The sequence below is a fragment of the Vicugna pacos genome, chromosome 7 (assembly GCF_048564905.1).
Source record: "Vicugna pacos chromosome 7, VicPac4, whole genome shotgun sequence".
Lineage (NCBI taxonomy): Eukaryota > Metazoa > Chordata > Mammalia > Artiodactyla > Camelidae > Vicugna > Vicugna pacos.
The window spans coordinates 63,289,561-63,308,886 of NC_132993.1; the positions used below are offsets into that span (position 1 = coordinate 63,289,561).

At 38.7% G+C, this 19,326-nt stretch overlaps 2 protein-coding genes across 9 annotated transcripts in view; both read left to right on the forward strand.

Annotated features, from left to right (window-relative positions):
• Positions 1-19,326, forward strand: part of MTERF1 (mitochondrial transcription termination factor 1) — a 415,935-nt gene that overhangs the window by 38,391 nt on the left and 358,218 nt on the right. For 2 of the 6 annotated variants that reach the window (XR_012074507.1, XR_012074511.1), the window contains one exon: positions 6,704-6,827. The exons of 3 other annotated variants lie outside the window; for them this stretch is intronic. The gene's annotated coding sequence lies outside the window, so the exon portion shown is untranslated. Of the gene's footprint in view, positions 1-9; positions 87-6,703; positions 6,828-19,326 lie in introns of those variants that run through there. One more of the 6 variants, XR_012074510.1, reaches the window with a different exon arrangement.
• On the forward strand, positions 17,656-19,122 carry LOC140697433 (uncharacterized). 3 transcript variants are annotated; one of them, XM_072965040.1, is made up of 3 exons: positions 17,656-18,017; positions 18,067-18,298; positions 18,831-19,122. In XM_072965040.1, the coding sequence occupies exons 1-3, from the start codon at positions 17,665-17,667 to the stop codon at positions 18,852-18,854; spliced, it is 609 nt and encodes a 202-aa protein (XP_072821141.1). In that variant the 5' UTR covers positions 17,656-17,664; the 3' UTR covers positions 18,855-19,122. The 3 variants fall into 3 exon arrangements, with proteins under 3 accessions (XP_072821141.1, XP_072821140.1, XP_072821139.1); XM_072965039.1 differs by lacking the exon at positions 18,831-19,122 and having other exon boundaries at positions 17,656-18,034; positions 18,099-18,767; XM_072965038.1 differs by lacking the exon at positions 18,831-19,122 and having other exon boundaries at positions 18,067-18,767.

The following is a 19,326-nucleotide window of genomic DNA, read 5'->3' on the forward strand; positions in this document are numbered from 1 at the left end:
AACAGAGAAGTAGGACTATTTGATTTGTTTTAAAAGAACCAGTATGGCTCCTTCATTGAAATAAGAAGCAAAGTCATCAGCTGAAAGTGAGACTAAGGGAGAGAGTGCTGGAAGAGATTATAATGCAGTCACCTAGGAGAATGGGACAATGATTTGACTGATTTGATGAGGGAAATGTAGTGTGAGTGCCAGGTAGCATAGCAGGCCCACTTGGGGTTAGTGGTCCTGGATTTAAAGTGAGATCAGTCAGTTGTGTGCAGCAGGGAAAGTAGGATTTAATGAGGGTTGAGGTTTTGCCAAGCAACTAAAAGGGGAAAGATGAGGAAAGGGAGTTGAGTGTCACTTAGGAGGGTGATTTAGTGATTGGTTCTGGAATTTAGGCTGAGTAAGGAGAGAAGTGAGTACTCAAGGGGCAAGGATAGTGAAAAGGTGGTAGGATCAATGGACTGAAGGTGTCATGCTGCAGGATTGTTGGGTATGGCACTGGTCAGAGAATGATATGCTTGAAGTTAAGGTCATGGGACAAAAACTGGTTTCATTTAGGGTGTGGTAAGAAAGTTATCTTTCTCAAATGAAGTATGAAAATGCCAAAGATGAATGTTCATTATAATTGAATCCCTTTGAAACATGCCATTCTTTCTAGATTCCCGCCCCTCCCCCCAATGTTTGAGCTTTTAGAACACTAGCAGAAGATATGCACAATGGCTGATTTAGAAATTTAGGTACTCACTTTGTATATTTCATTATGAAAAAAAATTACAACCTAGTCCATCTTTCCAAGATTATTTGCTTTATCCTAGCTAAAAACTAAACAAACCAAAAAACAGTACTGAGATCAAGGAGACAAAATATTCCCTCTTCAGTTGGAAATATTCAGTGAGCAAATGAGAGTCACATTTATATTTTCCACTGTACCAGGCACTGGCTGTAGAGTAGGAAAACACTTTTGTGAATGATAGCACAGTGATGGTAACAGTAAAACAAAAGCACAAGATCAGCCAATAAATACTTGCCATTGGAACACACGTCTCATATACAAAATCTTGCTGTTTTTCTGTTGGCTTTTGAAGAGACTATTAGACTCTAAGCACATACAATTTGAAAGAAGTGTAAACATGAATTATTTAGTGCTTTTTCTTAAGTACAGATTAAAATGCCAACATTTGGAATTTCATAACATACAAGGTAGTTCGGCTACTTGAGTCAAAATCGCATCAGGATGTTAGTAAGATCCCTTAAATTGGCATGAGTATTTGAAAACATCTGCTTTTGCTGTTGTTTTCCTTTCTAGGTGTAGATAATGTAAAAAACAAAAAAACCCCTGACACTTAAATCTCTGGGTGGTTAAATATCAAGGATAAATAGCTATGCAGTTATTTTGAAGAAATAAATTAAAAGTGACTTAAATACAAACTTTTAAAAAAGAGTGAGAACACAACAAATATAGAATTTGTTGGTTTATTGTTTCCTAAATTCAGACACTTAAAATTTTCTTGTTTTGTATAGGTTGAAATGTAGGGGAAAAGATATATATGTATACACACACACACACACACACACACACACACACACATATATACACTATATATACACACACACACACACACACACACACACACACACACACACATATATATATATACACTATATATATAGTCCAGACCTCCCCTGGGAGCCTATTCACACCCCAGCCAGAGTTATACAGGCACACACACACACACACACGTTCATGTGCATGCACATGTTGACATGTCAATGACATGAACACAGGCATGCACACACACAAATCCACACACACCTCTTACACACCAGTCTCACAAACACAGATCTATGCCCACAGATACAGACACAAATACAGAGAACATGTGCTTGTCAATTTCTGTAAAGAAGCCAGCTGGGATTTAGATAGAGATTTTGATGAATCTGTAGATCACTTTGTATACTAAAGTCATCTTAACAATATTAAGTCTTTCAATCCATGAACATTGCTGTATTACCACTTATTTAGATCTTCTTTAATTTCTTTTAGCAATATTTTGTAGTTTTTAGAGTGGAAGTTTTTTTAATTGAAGTATATAGTTGATTTATAATGTTATGTTAGTTTCTGGTATACAATAGGGTAGAAGTTTTACATTCCTTTGGTTAAATTTATTCTTAAGTATTTTATTTTTTGCTAATATTATAAATGGAATTATATCCTTGATTTCACTTTTGATCTCATTACAACTGTATAGAAATACAACTGAGTTTTATATATTGATCTTGTATTATGCAACCTTACTGAACTTGTTTATTAGATCTAATAGTTTTTTAATGGATCCCTTAGGATTTTCTAGATACAAGAGCATGTTATCTGCAAGTTTTATTTCTTGCTTTCCAATACAGATGCCTCATTTCATTTTCTTCCCTAATTACCATAGCTAAAGCCTGCAGTAAATGTTGAATAGAAGTGGTGAAAATGGACATTCTTTTCTTTTTCTTGATTATAAGGGTAAACTATTCAGTCTTTCACCATTTAAGTTCAATGCATCTACTTTTGGGTGCAAAGATGTAGGGATCATTGGAGAACATATTCCAGCACTTCCTATTTCCCTTTCTTGCTTTATTTGTTGCACTTACCACATTCAGATGTACTCCTGTATGTTTTAAACTGTTTTTTTTTGTTTGTTTGTTTTATAGTCTCTTCCCTGCTCCTGCCTGCCCCCCACCTAATGTAAGTGCCATTAGGGCAGCATTTTTGTTTGTTTTAGTCACTGTTGCATCAAAGTCTAGAACTCTGCTGGACACGTAGGAGCACTAAACACACATCTGTTGATTGAAAGGATGTGTTTTCTGTTGCTGGTTTGTAAACTCTTTGGTGAAAGGAAGCATAGTTTTGGATTTTTAAAAATCTTTGTTTTGTCTGTACCATCTAGCATAATGTATCGGATATGACAGGTGCTCAGTAAGTGTTGGTGAAATGGAATCAGACATTCTATTAAGGACAAAAGGCTTCATGGAAATGAAAGTTAGGCTAGGACTGAAGGATGGGTAAGAATGAGATGGACAGAAGCAGGGAAATATTAGTGGTGTGAAATGTAAATTTTATTACTTTGGTTTAAAAAAATTCACTGTGAAGAAATTTATTCTCTCACAGTTCTGGGGGCCAAAAACTTGAAATCAGGGTGTTGGTAGGGCCATCCTTTAGGGAAGGATACTTCCTGGCCTTTTTGTCTAGTAACCCCAGGTATTCTTTGGCTTGCAGCTGCAGAACTTCTGTCTCTGATTCCACCATCACATGGTGTTCTCCCTGTGTATGTCTGTCTTCTTATGGCATTTTCCTCTTATAAGGACACCAGTCATCTTGGATTAGGGCCCATCCTAATGACCTCATCTTAACTTGATTACATCTGCCAAGACCCTATTTCCAAATAAAGTCACATTAACAAGTACTTGGAGCTAGAACTTCAACATATCTTTTTGGAGGACACAATTCAGCTTGTAACACACCATGTCACTTATGTTTAATGCGACCTATTTTTACTCCCTGTGTTCATGCTTCAGCTCTGTTGAACTACTTGTCGTTTTCCTGTCTGGAATGTCCCAGTCTGATAGGCTAACAGCATGTGTCACTTTCTTTGGGAAGTGTCACTTTCTTTGGGAAGCCTTCCTTGATTCCAGGTCAGATTAGGGGCCTCTCTTTTAGGCCCACTATAATATTTACCCTGTTTCACTGTAATTAATTAGTTTACCTGTCTCTTTCTTACACTAACTCTGAAGTTGTTGAAGGCAGAGACTTTGTGTATTATTTATCATTATGTGCTTTTTGCTTAGCACAGTGCTTAGCAATTGTCAGACACCTAGTAAATGTTTACTATTGAGTCTGAGTAATATTATGAAGGAAGTCTGATAGAACCTAGAAACCAGTAAGGTGTAAAGGAAGAAGAAACGAAGGATTGCTTTAGAACTTTGAGTTTAAGTAGGAAGCCAAGTGAGGTAGATACATGCAGAAAAAGTGAAGTTTAAAGAGGAGATGGTTTTGGGGAAAATATTATAATCTCAATTTAAAAGGATTATGAGATAAATATGTTATAGAGGAAGTAGAGGGGGAAACTCTTTGAGAACAAGGATTGGGCCTTATCTTTGTGTTCCTAGAACTTAGTATTCTGCCTGGCATAGAAGAGGTCGTCAACTCATACTTACTACATGAAGTGTAAAGTGAGTGTTTTTAGATCTCTAGGTCAGTGTTCTACTGACCAAATAGAGAAGTTGTGGACAGTTAACTAGTTTGGGGCCTGGGAAGGTAAAGCCTTCAGCATTGGGTATGTGTATTTAAAAGTTAGAATAGAATGTTTAAGGGGAAAATTCCCAGCAGACAAATCTACGGAGCCATGAGAACTCAGAGTTGTGACTTCAGAGTCACAGTTGTCTACTTGGAGGTTATCAATATAGAGATGATAGTTGAAGACATGGAAGTTAGATGAATTTTTAGAGGGATCTGGCATAGAGTAAGAGATTGGAGAACAGAGGTCAGAGCCTTGGGAAAACACACATTTGGGTACTTAGGAGGTGAAGGTTAAGCCAGAGGGAGATGGAGAAGGAGCAGACACAGAACAGGACATCTGGGTAAGACAGTGTCACAGAATCCAAGGGAGAAGATAGTTTCAAAAACAAGAGGTCATTGACTGTGCCAAATGCTGAAAAAAGATCAAGAATAATGAAGACTGAGAAAAGTTCATCAGTTTTAGCCTTGACTTAGTCACTTGTGACCTTCAGGAGAAATATTTCAGTGGTGTTGGCAGTTTAATCTCAGATATTTAAAAAAGAATTCGGTGACAGTTTGGTGATAGTAAGAGAGGTGGTGTTGTGTAGACCATATAATTAAATTTGGCAAGAAAAGGAGAGAAACTGGATAGTAGCTTGGAAGGTCAGCAGCATCAGCCAAGACTTCTTGCTGTGTTCTTGAAATGGGAAGCACTTCTAACAGATGTAGTGTTCTGTGTCTTGAGTGTTTGGTTCCACATCAGGCTAGGGCTAAAAGAGTGAGCTATAAAGTGAAATCATTTAGCTTTTGACTTAATAAACCAAAAGCATGTCCTACTGGGTACTAGCGCTTTGTTCTGTAGCCAGCATTGGAAAAAGAGAAGTGGGGCAGAAATGAGCACGAGAAGTTTTTATGGTGGAACAGAAATTGTTAGGTCAGGCAGCAGGAGCAGCTTGTTGGAAAAGAAGAGACTGAGTAAATCTCTGTTTATAGATGAGGTAGCTAAGGTTCAGAAACCCTCGGACCCCTGAATATTAATGGAAAAACATCCGAGTTGTTTGATAGGATGACGGATTTGTTTTTCTTTCTCCTCAGACTGAGGGGAATTCCGTGACTCCATTACTGCTCCCTAAGAGAGTACTGGATTGGAGACAAACCAAGAATTGCTGTCTGCCCCTTTTATTGAAGTTGCTGCTGATCAGAGAGTGTTAGCCACTTTGGGGAAACAGTCTCCTACTCAGACAACTTCTAGAACCAATTTGGCTGTGTTTTGCAAATAGAGATGGAGAAATGGAGACCCACATTGTTGCCTCCCCAGGGTCATCATTAACCAAACCAGCTGGCTGACAAGCCTGTGGCTATGGAAACCAACCTTACTGAGGAAAGATGGATTATAAAAATAAGCCTCTTTTCTTTTCAACTTGATTCATTGGAATGATGCCTTGGCCCTAGGAATTAGATCTTGCAGAAATATCAGATTGGATCACTAAATGTTCTCAGTCAAAACCTTATCATAGTTTTCTTAAAAATCCTCTCCTGTGTGACCTTTTCGGTTCTGTTGAAGACAATGACAAATACTGCATTTTCCTACACATGAAGGTTTTTACATTGTGAATGCATGATATCTTTTGCTTTCACATGTGGAAACTCAGAATTCCTGCAATAGAGAAAAAAATAGTCTGTGGTGCTGGGCATAAATTTGCTGCGGGGACTTAGCATGATGAAAGGAGCAGTAAGCTGGGAGTTTGATGTAGCAGTTATCTATATTACTTTCCTTCTCAAAAATATTGTTTTCATCTTCATTTTGGTTTGGAGGAGGTATGATATGTCTTGTGTGCCACCAGCTCTTATGCATGTTATGTACAGATGCAAATATTACACATACACACACACACACATGGATGCCAGAATTCCTTAGCCACTCTTGGAGACTCCATATGCACGGATAATAGATACTAAGGTTGAAGGCAGCAGGAAAATATATGTGACAGAAACACAGAAGGATTTATTAAAAAAATTCTCTGGGTTATTGGAGCTGTTTTTCTCTAAACTTATCTTTTGTCTCTCACACTGTTGTACAGTTTTTACATCATTATTCTAGGTAGCATTGAAAAGCCTGAGGCAGCCTATTTAGAAATCTCTCTTAACATATTAAACTGAATAGCAAGTAAATAATTTCAGTCATAACTTGCAGCCAATAAAAACCTTCCAGGAACTGGCAGAGTCTCAAAATCTTTGAAGGCTTCCTCTCCAACTACAGAATTCTATAGGTTGTTAAAACTAAGTCCAAACTTTAGAAGGAAATTCTGTGGGTGGCACAAATGAGAAAACATCTCAAGGTCTTTCAAAGCCATAAATCTAGGCAAGTGTTATGTTTCGGTTATGGATGGAGAATTTGTCTTCACATTTTGTTCTAAACTGAGACAGTGTCAGAAACTAACCAGAAATTTCCTTGTACAGGATGTCAAGACACAGGAGATACCTAAGATTAAAGGATGGAGATTACAGCAAAGGGCACCAATAAGAGATCTGGAGAATCTAGCATAGGAGAATCAACAATGGCCATACATGCAAAAGATTCACAGTATGTTAAAGAGATCACACCCTGTTTTACAGCAATTTTTTTTCTGCTAAGCCATTTTAAAGAGAGTTTTCTATTTTTAAAAATAACTTCAAAGAAGGACCTATGGCCTCCATTGGTGACCCATTAAAATATTTAATAACTCTTTCTGCTAGAATTTAGGTTCATTTGTTCTGTTACTGCCAAGTCAAACTTGTTACTAGCCTGACACACTCCCTTTGAGTGTAGACATTTTTATATGTTAGGGTTACAGTTGGGTATTTACTTTCAGGAGACCATAATACCTTTATCCTTAATTTTTTTACTCCTTAATCATCTTGATTGCTTTCCTCTAAACCCTTCAAATTTCCCTGAATACTAAATAATATGGTCTTAGTTCTTGTCTCTGATTATCTCAGGGTCAGACTTCTCATTTTGGGCTCTGTAGGAAATGTGAAAATATTGAAGCAGTTTTCAGTTTTCTCCCCTTCCAAAATTTGTGATGGGTAATGTTCACATGTGTAACAATATTAAAATGGATATTTGGCCAAGATCCAAAGATACAGTTGATGCTGCATTCTACAGGAGAAGGTGATTCTTATGCAGAATTTCCAAAGTAGTAAACTGAGAACTGGTTACATGATTGATTCTTAAATCCCCAGCCCACAAAAGGGTCATGAAAATGTTGACAGAGTAGAGGTGGTTTCAGGATTTGTAAAGATTTCTTTGGAGAGAGTTGTGGTGAGTCCCGTCTCCAAGAAGGTGGGTTGGAGGGGTGTTTCTTTCTTCATCTCAGATCAAGAGAGAGAAGTTTTAACAAATGATGTGGAGAAATTGTTATGTGTCCCCTGTGGTTAAGAGAATATAGTGGACTGGTGTCTGGTGATTACACAGACTATCTAAAAGGCAGAGACCAGCCTACTAGATGCTCTGACTGCAGGAGTGAAGGAGAGGTGGCTGTGTTGGTTGACCTCTCTTTCCAGTGTATGTTGTGCAAAGAATACTGAGAGTATTTGCTGTGGACTAGATGCAGGATGTACGAGGGAAAACTGGCCTAGAGTCTGGGGCTCAAAGTATTATCAGGGTCTATTTCTCCTTTCTCCATCTTTCAGCATAGTTTTTTTGTGTGTTCAGTCTGTTCTCAAGCCCTCTCTTTGTAATTATAAGACAGATGTCAAAAGTTTCTAGACAAATCCCCTTCTAGCTTTAAAACCAGTGAAATAGAGCAAAAGCCTTTATCCCATTGTTCTTAGCACAAGGCCTGAGATATGCTTCTGTTGGACTGGCGTATGTCACATACTTGACTCTGAACAAGAGCCAGGTTGACTTTGGGCTGAAATATATGCTTCACCCATGGAGCTGGAAAGATTGTCCCATCCAGCACACCAGCCTAAGAGTGGGGAAGGGGTAGATTCCCAAATGAATATTAGGGTCATTCCAGGTAAAGGGGGGTGCACATGCCAGGTTGACCAGCTATAAATGTTCTACACATCTGGTATTTTGCAGCTGTTTATACCTTTTCCCTTTCTTATTTCATGCGTGTGTGTGTAGAGTGAAAACAGAAAGAAAGGATTTAGGCCTATAGTGGGCAGTGAAATCTTTTCCAAGATTAAATGTGAGGTCAGCTCTAGAAGAAGTGGGATGAGAATGTTTCTGCCGAGAATCTGGAGCATTTAGTGGCAATATAAGAAAACTAAGTTAGGGAAGTGCATGGTTCTGTACTTGGAAGACCCACAGCAAGACTGTATTGTAAATCTTTGTGAATGAGATGAATGGACATTTAAGGCTCACATTGTCCCCAACATTTTCATGTTAACAAACAGCCCACAAAAATAGTACTTGATATGTGCTATATCCTTGAGCAAAAATTAATCTCCATATAAATTAGGTCCTCTCATAATATTCTTTCATAGGACTCTGTATTTTCTTTCATAGTAGGAACATGATTTTCTGCTATACATATTGGTAGGGTTATTTGTATTTCACAGTAGACTGTAAGTTTTATGAAGACAAGAGCCTTGTCCATTTTACTCACCATTGGATCACCAACATTTTGCAAATTGCCTGGCACCTAGTAGATGTTCAGTAAATGTTTGCTGAATGGATAATTGAATAAAGATTTTCCCCTTAGACCCACAGCATGGCTTGGGAAAAGAGGACGCTGTTGCTATGGGGCAGGAAGACCTGCTTTCATTTCACCAGCCACTTTGTCTGCCAGATGCCTCTCATATCTGATGTGGGTCAGGTTGTGCTGTTATTCAAAGCATTTGCTATAACTCTGTGTCAAGAGTCTGCTTTCAAGATATAGCACAGGGAAAAAAAGAACATTGCCTGGTATGTAATAGATACTTGTAAAAGACATCCGAGAGGAGGGGGAGTTGTAAGAATAATAATCTGGACACTTTGGGTGGTGACAGACAAAAGTTACGTTTATATACTATATATACTATATATACCTTTGTGTTTTGATTTTAAAAATACCCATCTTATGTCATAAATGTATCATCAACTTTTCCCCTCATGTAACATAATCTTCATAATCATCATTTAATGACTGCATAATATTTCAATCAGTAGATTGCCATAAGACAATTAATCATTCTCTTGTAGTTAAACACTTAGTTGCTTCTAATTTTTCCAAAGTTGTAAATAACACAGGGAGCAACAGCTCAGTGCATATAGCTTTTACCATCCCTTGGGTATTTTTCTAGGAAGGGATCCCTAGGCTATTATTCCAGATTGCTGGCTTAGGGAATGAAGAGTTAGCCTTTTTTTTTTTTTTTTAACAGAAGGTGTGTTTTCAGATATTTGAATCTGAATCTGTACTCTGTCCTCTGAAGGTCCTGCTGCAGCTGAGGTCCCAGGACAGGAGTCTCTGTGATATCAAGTCCCAGCCTGAGCACCTATTCTAAAGCAATGAAAGTCTTTGCCAATATAAAGAAGGGATATTAGAGAGTCTACATTGTCTAATTTTTTTGTGGAGGGTGGTAATTAGGTTTGTTTGTTTATTTATTTTTAGAGGAGTTACCAAGGATTGAACCCAGGACCCTCTTACATGCTAACTAAGCATGTGTTCCACCACTTGAGCTATACCCTCCCCCCATGCTGTCTATTTTTTTTTTCATTTCCATTAACCTGTTTATTTGGGGATTTGTATTTTTTTTTTAATATAACCATTATTTTTAGAACAAGCTTAGATTTACAGACAAATTATAAAGATATTAAAGGAGGTTTCCATATACCCCACACCTAGTTTGCATGATTATTAGCATCTTACATTCGTGTGGTACATTTGTTATAGCTAATGAATCAATATTGATATATTATTATTAGATTTGTGTGCTTTTATTTATTTTTCAAAATTGAAATTATAAGGCTTTTAGTCCAATACAGCAGCACTCAAGTAATTCTAAAGTTAAAGACATGAAAAGAGAAAGGAAAAAAGGAAGACTATGAGCATAGTTACAGATGCTTTTTGAGAAGCCCAGGAAAGTTGTCCTTGCCCTTATTTCTACTTAAAAGAAAAAATCAATGTTTGGGATAATTTACAAGATGGCAGAATTTGGAAGCATTCTGTTCTTAAGAAATTTCCATAAGCAATTGCTTATTATATGTTTTCATTGTTATTTCAAGGACAAGTATATTTTCCAAAATATTTTTTTTTCTTTTTGTGTTTTTGTTGCAATACTGCTAAAAGTCTTTTTAGTAAGTTAATTCTGAGCTAAGAATATTTTTTTTCTCTGTGATTTATCATAACATTTTGTGTATATTTCCCTGTGCTATACAGTGTAATCTTGTTTATCTATTCTACAATTTTGAAATCCCAGTCTATCCCTTCCCACCCTCTACCCACCCCGGGTAACCACAAGTCTATATTCTCTGTCCATGAGTCTATTTCTGTCCTGTATTTATGCTTTATTTTTGTTTGTTTGTTTGTTTTTGTTTTTTAGATTCCACATATGAGCGATCTCATATGGTATTTTTCTTTCTCTTTCTGGCTTACTTCACTTAGAATGACATTCTCTAGGAGCATCCATGTTGCTGCAAATGGCATTATGTTGTCAGTTTTTATGGCTGAGTAGTATTCCATTGTATAAATATACCCCATCTTCTTTATCCAGTCACCTGTTGATGGACATTTAGGCTGTTTCCATGTTTTGGCTATTGTAAATAGTGCTGCTATGGCTGAGCTAAGAATATTAAAAAATAACTTGGCTTAATCTTTTTTTCCCTGTTATAATCTTTAGAAGCTATTGCCAAACTGACTTGAAATCCTTCTTGGATTGTCTTTTTTCTACCTCATAACTAGTTTCTTTATCACCTCTCCTGGGAGCAATCTAGTGGCTGACGGATACTGTTTAGGCCTGCTGTCCTAAAAAAGTTGAGAAAATGATGGTCGCCTTTCTCATTTTCCCTTTTTTGACCTTGTTGATTTCTTAATCCCCAAGTGTAGTCTGTAGTCTCTGTGATGGACCCCAGTGATCTCTGCCTCCAAGTATTCATGGCCTTGTGAATTTCCCTCCCCTTAAGAAACTTGCTTCTAAACAATAGAATATGGCAAGGTTGAGGGGATGTTGTTTCTATGATTAAGCTGGAAAAGATTGTGACTTCCTAGCAGACCTTCTTTCTCATGCCAGCTTTGATGAAATAAATTGCAATGGTGAAGCGACCCACAAGGCAAGGAGCTGAGGGTGACTTCTGGTCAACAGTCAGTGAATAATTCAGGTCAACAACCCTTGTTCTTGCCAATAGCCATGTCAATGAGCTTGGAATTGAATTCTTCCCCAGTTGAGCCTTCAGTTGAGATGCCAGCCCTGACCAACATCTTGATTACAGCCTCATGAGAGACCATGAAGCAGAGGACCCAGCTAATTCACATCTGGATTTCTGATCCACAGAAATTGTGTTTTTTTTTTTTTTTACATTTTTATTGATTCATAATCATTTTACAGTGTTGTGTCAAATTCCAGTGTTCAGTACAATTTTTCAGTCATACATGGACATATACACACTCATTGTCACATTTTTTTCTCTGTGATTTATCATAACATTTTGTGTATATTTCCCTGTGCTATACAGTGTAATCTTGTTTATCTGTTCTACAATTTTGAAATCCCAGTCTATCCCTTCCCACCCTCTACCCGGCCCCCCCCGTAACCACAAGTCTGTATTCTCTGTCCATGAGTCTATTTCTGTCCTGTATTTATGCTTTGTTTTTGTTTGTTTGTTTGTTTTTGTTTTTTAGATTCCACATATGAGCGATCTCATATGGTATTTTTCTTTCTCTTTCTGGCTTACTTCACTTAGAATGACATTCTCCAGGAGCATCCATGTTGCTGCAAATGGCATTATGTTGTCGGTTTTTATGGCTGAGTAGTATTCCATTGTATAAATATACCACCTCTTCTTTATCCAGTCACCTGTTGATGGACATTTAGGTTGTTTCCATGTTTTGGCTATTGTAAATAGTGCTGCTATGAACATTGGGGTGCAGGTGTCATCCTGAAGTAGATTTCCTTCTGGGTACAAGCCCAGGAGTGGGATTCCTGGGTCATATGGTAAGTCTATTCCTAGTCTTTTGAGGAATCGCCACACTGTTTTCCATAGTGGCTGCACCAAACTGCATTCCCACCAGCAGTGTAGGAGGGTTCCCCTTTCTCCACAGCCTCTCCAGCATTTGTCATTTTTGGATTTTTGAATGACGGCCATTCTGACTGGTGTGAGGTGATACCTCATTGTAGTTTTGATTTGCATTTCTCTGATGATTAGTGATATTGAGCATTTTTTCATGTGCTTTTTGATCATTTGACTGTCTTCCTTGGAGAATTGCTTGTTTAGGTCTTCTGCCCATTTTTGGATTGGGTTGTTTATTTTTCTCTTATTGAGTCGTATGAGCTGCTTATATATTTTGGAGATCAAGCCTTTGTCGGTTTCACTTGCAAAAATTTTCTCCCATTCCGTAGGTTTTCTTCTTGTTTTATTTCTGGTTTCCTTTGCTCTGAAGAAGCTTGTAAGTTTCATTAGGTCCCATTTGTTTATTCTTGCTTTTATTTCTTCTAGGAGAAAATTTTTGAAATGTATGTCAGATAATGTTTTGCCTATGTTTTCCTCTAGGAGGTTTATTGTATCTTGTCTTATGTTTAAGTCTTTAATCCATTTTGAGTTGATTTTTGTATATGGTGTAAGGGTGTGTTCTAGCTTCATTGTTTTACATGCTGCTGTCCAGTTTTCCCAACACCATTTACTGAAGAGACTGTCTTTATTCCATTGTATATTCTTGCCTCCTTTGTCGAAGATGAGTTGACCAAAAGTTTGTGGGTTCATTTCTGGGCTCTCTATTCTGTTCCATTGGTCTATATGTCTGTTTTGGTACCAATACCATGCTGTCTTGATGACTGTAGCTCTATAGTATTGTCTGAAGTCTGGGAGAGTTATTCCTCCAGCCTCATTCTTTCTCTTCAGTAATGCTTTAGCAATTCTAGGTCTTTGATGGTTCCATATAAATTTTATTATGATTTGTTCTAGTTCTGTGAAATATGTCCTGGGTAATTGGATAGGGATTGCATTAAATCTGTAGATTGCCTTGGGCAGTGTGACCATTTTAACAATATTGATTCTTCCAATCCAAGAGCATGGAATATCTTTCCATTTTTTAAAGTCTTTAATTTCCTTCATCAATGGTTTATAGTTTTCTGTGTATAATTCTTTCGCCTCCTTGGTTAGATTTATTCCCAGATATTTTATTACTTTGGGTGCTATTTTAAAGGGGATTGTTTCTTTACTTTCTTTTTCTGTTGATTTATCGTTAGTGTAAAGAAAGGCAACTGATTTTTGAACATTAATTTTGTAACCTGCTACCTTGCTGAATTCTTCGATCAGCTCTAGTAGCTTTTTTGTGGACCTTTTAGGGTTTTCTATATATAGTAACATGTCGTCAGCATATAATGACACTTTTACCTCTTCTTTTCCAATTTGGATCCCTTTTATTTCTTTCTCTTGCCTGATTGCTGTGGCTAGGACTTCCAGGACTATATTGAATAGGAGTGGTGATAGTGGGCATCCTTGTCTTGTCCCAGATTTTAGTGGGAAGCTTTTGAGTTTTTCACCGTTGAGAACTATGCTGGCTATAGGTTTGTCATATATAGCTTTTATTATGTTGAGATATGTTCCCTCTATACCCACTTTGGTGAGAGTTTTTATCATAAATGGGTGTTGAATTTTATCAAATGCTTTTTCTGCATCGATTGAGATGATCATGTGGTTTTTGTCCTTTCTCTTGTTGATGTGATGTATTACGTTGATTGATTTGCGTATGTTGAACCAGCCTTGTGTCCCTGGGATGAACCCCACTTGGTCATGATGTATAATCTTTTTTATGTGTTGTTGGATTCTATTTGCTAAAATTTTGGTGAGGATTTTGGCGTCTATGTTCATCAGTGATATTGGCCTATAATTCTCTTTTTTTGTAGTGTCTTTGCCTGGTTTTGGTATCAGGGTGATGGTGGCTTCATAGAATGAGTTTGGGAGTATTCCCTCCTTTTCAATCGTCTGGAAGAGTTTGAGAAGGACTGGTATGAGTTCTTCTTTGTATGTTTGGTAGAATTCCCCGGTGAAGCCGTCCGGTCCTGGACTTTTATTTGTAGGGAGGTTTTTAATTGCTATTTCTATTTCCTTTCTAGTGATCGGATTGTTCAAGTGTTCAGTTTCTTCTTGATTCAGTTTTGGTGGACAGTATGTTTCCAGAAACTTGTCCATCTCCTCTAGGTTATCCAGTTTGGTTCCATATAGTTTTTCATAATATTCTCGTATGATATTCTGTATTTCTATTTTGTTTGTTGTAATTTCTCCATTTTCCTTTCTTATTTTGCTAATTTGTGCTCTCTCTTTTTTCTTCTTTGTGAGTTTGGCCAGAGGTTTGTCGATTTTATTTACTTTTTCAAAAAACCAACTTTTGGTTTGGTTGATTTTTTCTATGGTCTTGTTAATCTCTATTGTATTTAATTCCTCTCTGATCTTTATTATTTCCTTCCTTCTGCTGCTTTTTGGGGCTTTTTGTTCTTCTTTTTCTAATTGATTCAGGTGGTGGGTTAACTTCTTTATTTGAGATTGTTCTTCTTTTTTGAGAAAGGCCTGTATCGCTATAAACTTCCCTCTTAGCACTGCCTTTGCTGTGTCCCATAGGTTTTGAGTGGTTGTGCTTTCATTATCATTTGTCTCAAGGTATTTTTTAATTTCAGCTTTGATTTCATCATTGATCCATTGTTTTTTCAATAACATATTGTTTAATCTCCATGCTTTTCTTTTTTTCTCCTTTGTTTCTCTGTTGTTGATTTCCAGTTTCATGGCATTGTGGTCAGTAAAGATGCTTGAGATAATTTCTATCTTCTTAAAATTGTTGAGGTTTCTTTTGTGTCCAAGTACATGATCGATCCTGGAAAATGTTCCATGTGCACTTGAAAAGAATGTATATTCTATTTTTTGGGGGTGTAAAGCTCTGAAAATATCCACCAAATCTAGTTTTTCTATTGTAGTATTTAATTTCTCTATTGCCTTGTTTATTTTCTGTCTGGAAGATCTGTCTAGTGATGTTAATGCAGTGTTAAAATCTCCAACTATGATTGTATTCCCATCAATATCCCCCTTTATCTCTGTTAGTAATTCTTGTATGTACTTAGGTGCTCCTATATTGGGTGCATATATATTAACGAGTGTAATATCTTCATCTTGTATCACTCCTTTAATCATTATAAAACGTCCTTCTTTATCTTTCTTTATGGCCTTTGTTTTAAAGTCTATTTTGTCTGAAATCAGTACTGCAACACCTGCTTTTTTGGCTTTTCCATTTGCATGGACTATCCTTTTCCATCCTTTCACTCTCAATCTATATGTGTCCTTCTCCCTAAAGTGGGTCTCTTGTATGCAGCATATTGAAGGTTCTTGCTTTATTATCCACTCTGCCACTCTATGTCTTTTGACTGGAGCATTTAGTCCATTAACATTTACAGTAATTAATGATAGATGTGTGTTTATTGCCATTTTGAACTTATCTTTGCAGTTGAATTGGTATATCCTCTTTGTTCCTTTCTTCTTCCTTTTGTGGTTTGGTAATTTTCCTTTGTATTATCATGGATTTTATTTAATTTTTGTGACTCCCTTGTAAATTTTTGACTTGTGGTTACCCTTTTTTGTAAATCTATTAACCTATACCCGTTTTTAATAAACTGATAATAACATGATCTCAAACCCATCCTACTGTTAAAAAAATTTAAAAAAGAAAGAAAAAAAATTCTATATTTCCCTGCCTCCCTCTCCCACTCTCAGTGATTTGTATGTCTTCTTTTATAATTTCGTGTTTTCTTTATTTGTAATTCATGAGTTATCACCTTTCCAGTTGTACGTTTCTCATTTCTGTAGCATCCTGCTGCTTTTCTATTTAGAATAGCCCTTTCAATATTTCTTTTAGCATGGGTTTAGTGTTGCTAAACTCCTGCAGCTTTTTTTTGTCTGTGAAACTCTTTATTTCTCCTTCTATCCTAAAGGATAGCCTTGCTGGATAAAGTATCCTAGGCTGCATCTTTTTTTCATTCAGGGCTTTGAATGTATCTTGCCACTCCCTTCTGGCCTGTAGTGTTTGTGTAGAGAAATCAGCTGAGAGCCTTATGGGGGTTCCCTTGTAGTTCACTCTTTGCTTTTCTCTTGCTGCCTTTAGAATCATTTCTTTATCCTTGACTCTGGCCATCTTGATTATGATATGTCTTGGTGTGGGTCTATTTGGGTTCTTCCTGTTTGGGACCCTCTGAGCTTCCTGTACTTGTATATCTGATTCCTTCTTTAAGTTTGGGAAGTTTTCAGTCATGATTTCTTCAAAAACCTTTTCAATCCCCTTTGATCCTTCTTCCCCTTCTGGGACCCCTATTATGCGAAGATTGGGACGCTTTATATTATCCCATAGGTCCCTTATGCTATTATCATTATTTTTTATTTGCTTATCTTGTAGTTCTTCTGAATGGGTGCTTTCTGTTGCCCTGTCTTCTAGATCACTAATTCGTTCCTCTGCATTAACTAGTCAGCTTTGCACAGCTGTTAGATCATTCCTCATCTCTGTCATTGAGTTTTCCCATTCTGCTTGGCTCTTCTTTATAGCTTCAATTTCATTTTTGACATATTTTATTTCTCTAACCGTTATCTCTTTTAATTCCTTCAGCAATTTGATCACTCCTTTTTTGAAATCTTGATCTAGTAGGCTATCGATGTCTATTTCATTGAGCTTTCTTTCAGGGGATTCCTCTTGTTCTTTTAATTGGGAAAGGTTTCTCTGCTTCTTCATCTTGCTCATACCTCTCTGGCACTGTGGTTTATGGAGTATCAGTTGTCTATTTTGGATCTTAAGGATTTTATCTATCTAATGCCTATTTAGGAATAGAACTTAGGAAAAAAAAAGAAAAAAGAAAAAAGAAAAAAAAAAGAAAAGAATAAGAGAGAGAGAGAAAGATTTTTAAAAGAAGGGAAAAAGAGGGTTTGAAAACAATGTATAATGAATAATAGAAGAGCGGGTTGAAGCAGAGTATTAATCGGGTGGAGACGTCCTTTTAAAACCTTTAAAAAAAAAAGGGGGGGTGGGGAGATGAATATATGTGTTTGAAGCCTGTGTCTAATCAATAACAGGACATCAAAACCCAAGAGAAATAGAAATGAATTAAGAAGTAAAAATTAAAAGAGTAATTGAAAATAGAACAGGTAAAAACAGATTAAAACAAAACAAAAACAGAAAACAAAAAAACAAAACAAAGCAAAACAAACCCCCCCCCCAAAAAAAAGGGGGTTGTCGGTGTTCTCCTGGAGTGTGTGTGCTTTTAATGTGATGTCCTTCTGTCTTCGTCCTGTTTTGGAAGCTCAGCTTGTTTTCATAGGCCCTCCGTTGGCGCCCTCTTCTGTGCTGCTCCCAGCACCTGTCGGCAAGCAGATCGCGCCTCGTCCTAACACGGGGTCAGATGCAGCTCTCCTCTGCTGTGGTCGGGCGGGTCACTGCCCCTCCGGATGCCGCTGTCAGATGTTGCAGACTGGCCAGGCAGGAGGGCGGGTAGTGCCCCTTCCCAGCACCTCGGTCAGGGGTTGTGTTCCTGCCCGACAGGCGGGGGGCCGCTCTCCCCCTGCCTGCGCCGCCGGTAGCTCCGCTGCTCTGTGCGGCTGCGCGCTCTGCGCCGGCGCTCCGCCCTGGCCGGCGCTCCGCCCTGGTCGCACTCCGCCCCGTTCGGCGCTCCGCCCTGGTCGCGCTCCGCCCTGGTCGCGCTCCGCCCTGGTCGCGCTCCGCGGGTGGGCTCGGGGAAGACCTAGGGGCAGCCTCGTCCCTGCTCCGAGCCAAGACCCAGCTGCTTGTTTGTCTTTGTGGAGCAAGTTCTCTGGGGGACCAGAATGGAAGGATCCTATCTGCCCAGGGCTGTAGGCCCGTCTCAGTCTGGCCCTTGAGGCTGCTAAGCCCTTCGGTGCGGACGCAGGTTTCGCCTCTGCCCCCGCCTGGGTGCTCAGCGCCGGAGAATATGGCAGCTCTGCCTGGGCCCCGCCCCTCTTCCCCTGAAAAGTTTCCGTGGGTTTTCAGAGATGGGGGCATGCACCCTTCCCCCAAGAGCACATCAACCTTGCTGTTTTATGGAGGGCCCAGGTTGTTCTGTCCTGTACACCCACAGCCCCGGCGCCCAGCCCCTTGCAGTCCCCTGGAGCTGCCTCCGTGCAGCCGCCCCCGTCCTCCGCCCGGCTTGTGCAGCCTGGCCCTGCCCGCCGCTGCTGGCCCGCGTCTCAGGCTGGGTGTCGGGGGGACGCTCTGTGCCCGTTTAACTTAGTTCTGTCAGACAAGGGCTGCTCTGTATAGATCCGAGCCTTGGAGGCTCCCCCTCCGTCCTGCTGGCCTCTCAATTGGAGAGGGGAGACCCAGCGAGCAAGCGCCAGTCCTCCTTTGCTGCTCCCTCCCCGCAGGACCCGTCCAGCGCTGCTTTGCCTTTTGTTCTTTCTTTTTTCCTTTTCTCCTACCAGATTTTTGGCGTCTTTATCTTTTGAAGAGGGCGATGATCTGTTGGAGTTCCGCAGGTGCTCTGGTTGGCTGAGTGGGTCTGTAGATGTGGGTCTTGGTGTATTTGTGGGAGAGGGTGACTTACAAGCGTCCTTCTACTCCGCCATCTTGCCCGGAAGTTGAAATTGTGTTGTTTTAAGCTGCCAAATTTTGGGGCAATTTGTTACACAGTAATAAATAACTAACATACTAAAGTTTCCTTCACTTCAAAGAATATGATGAGTCATAAACATGTCACCCTTGAATATGTGTTTCTCAAGATAATAGGAATGACACGTAATTATAAAAATTCAGGCACTCTGACCTAAAGAAATATTATATAGCAGAGGTATTTTTAGGGCCTACTTAGAGTGTTAAAGCAGTAAGAGATCTCAGAGGTGATCTGGTTCATGTTCCTCTAGGAGTGTTCCATAGAAAACAGACCTACTGAATTTTCCTCTAAGACTGTATTTACTCCTC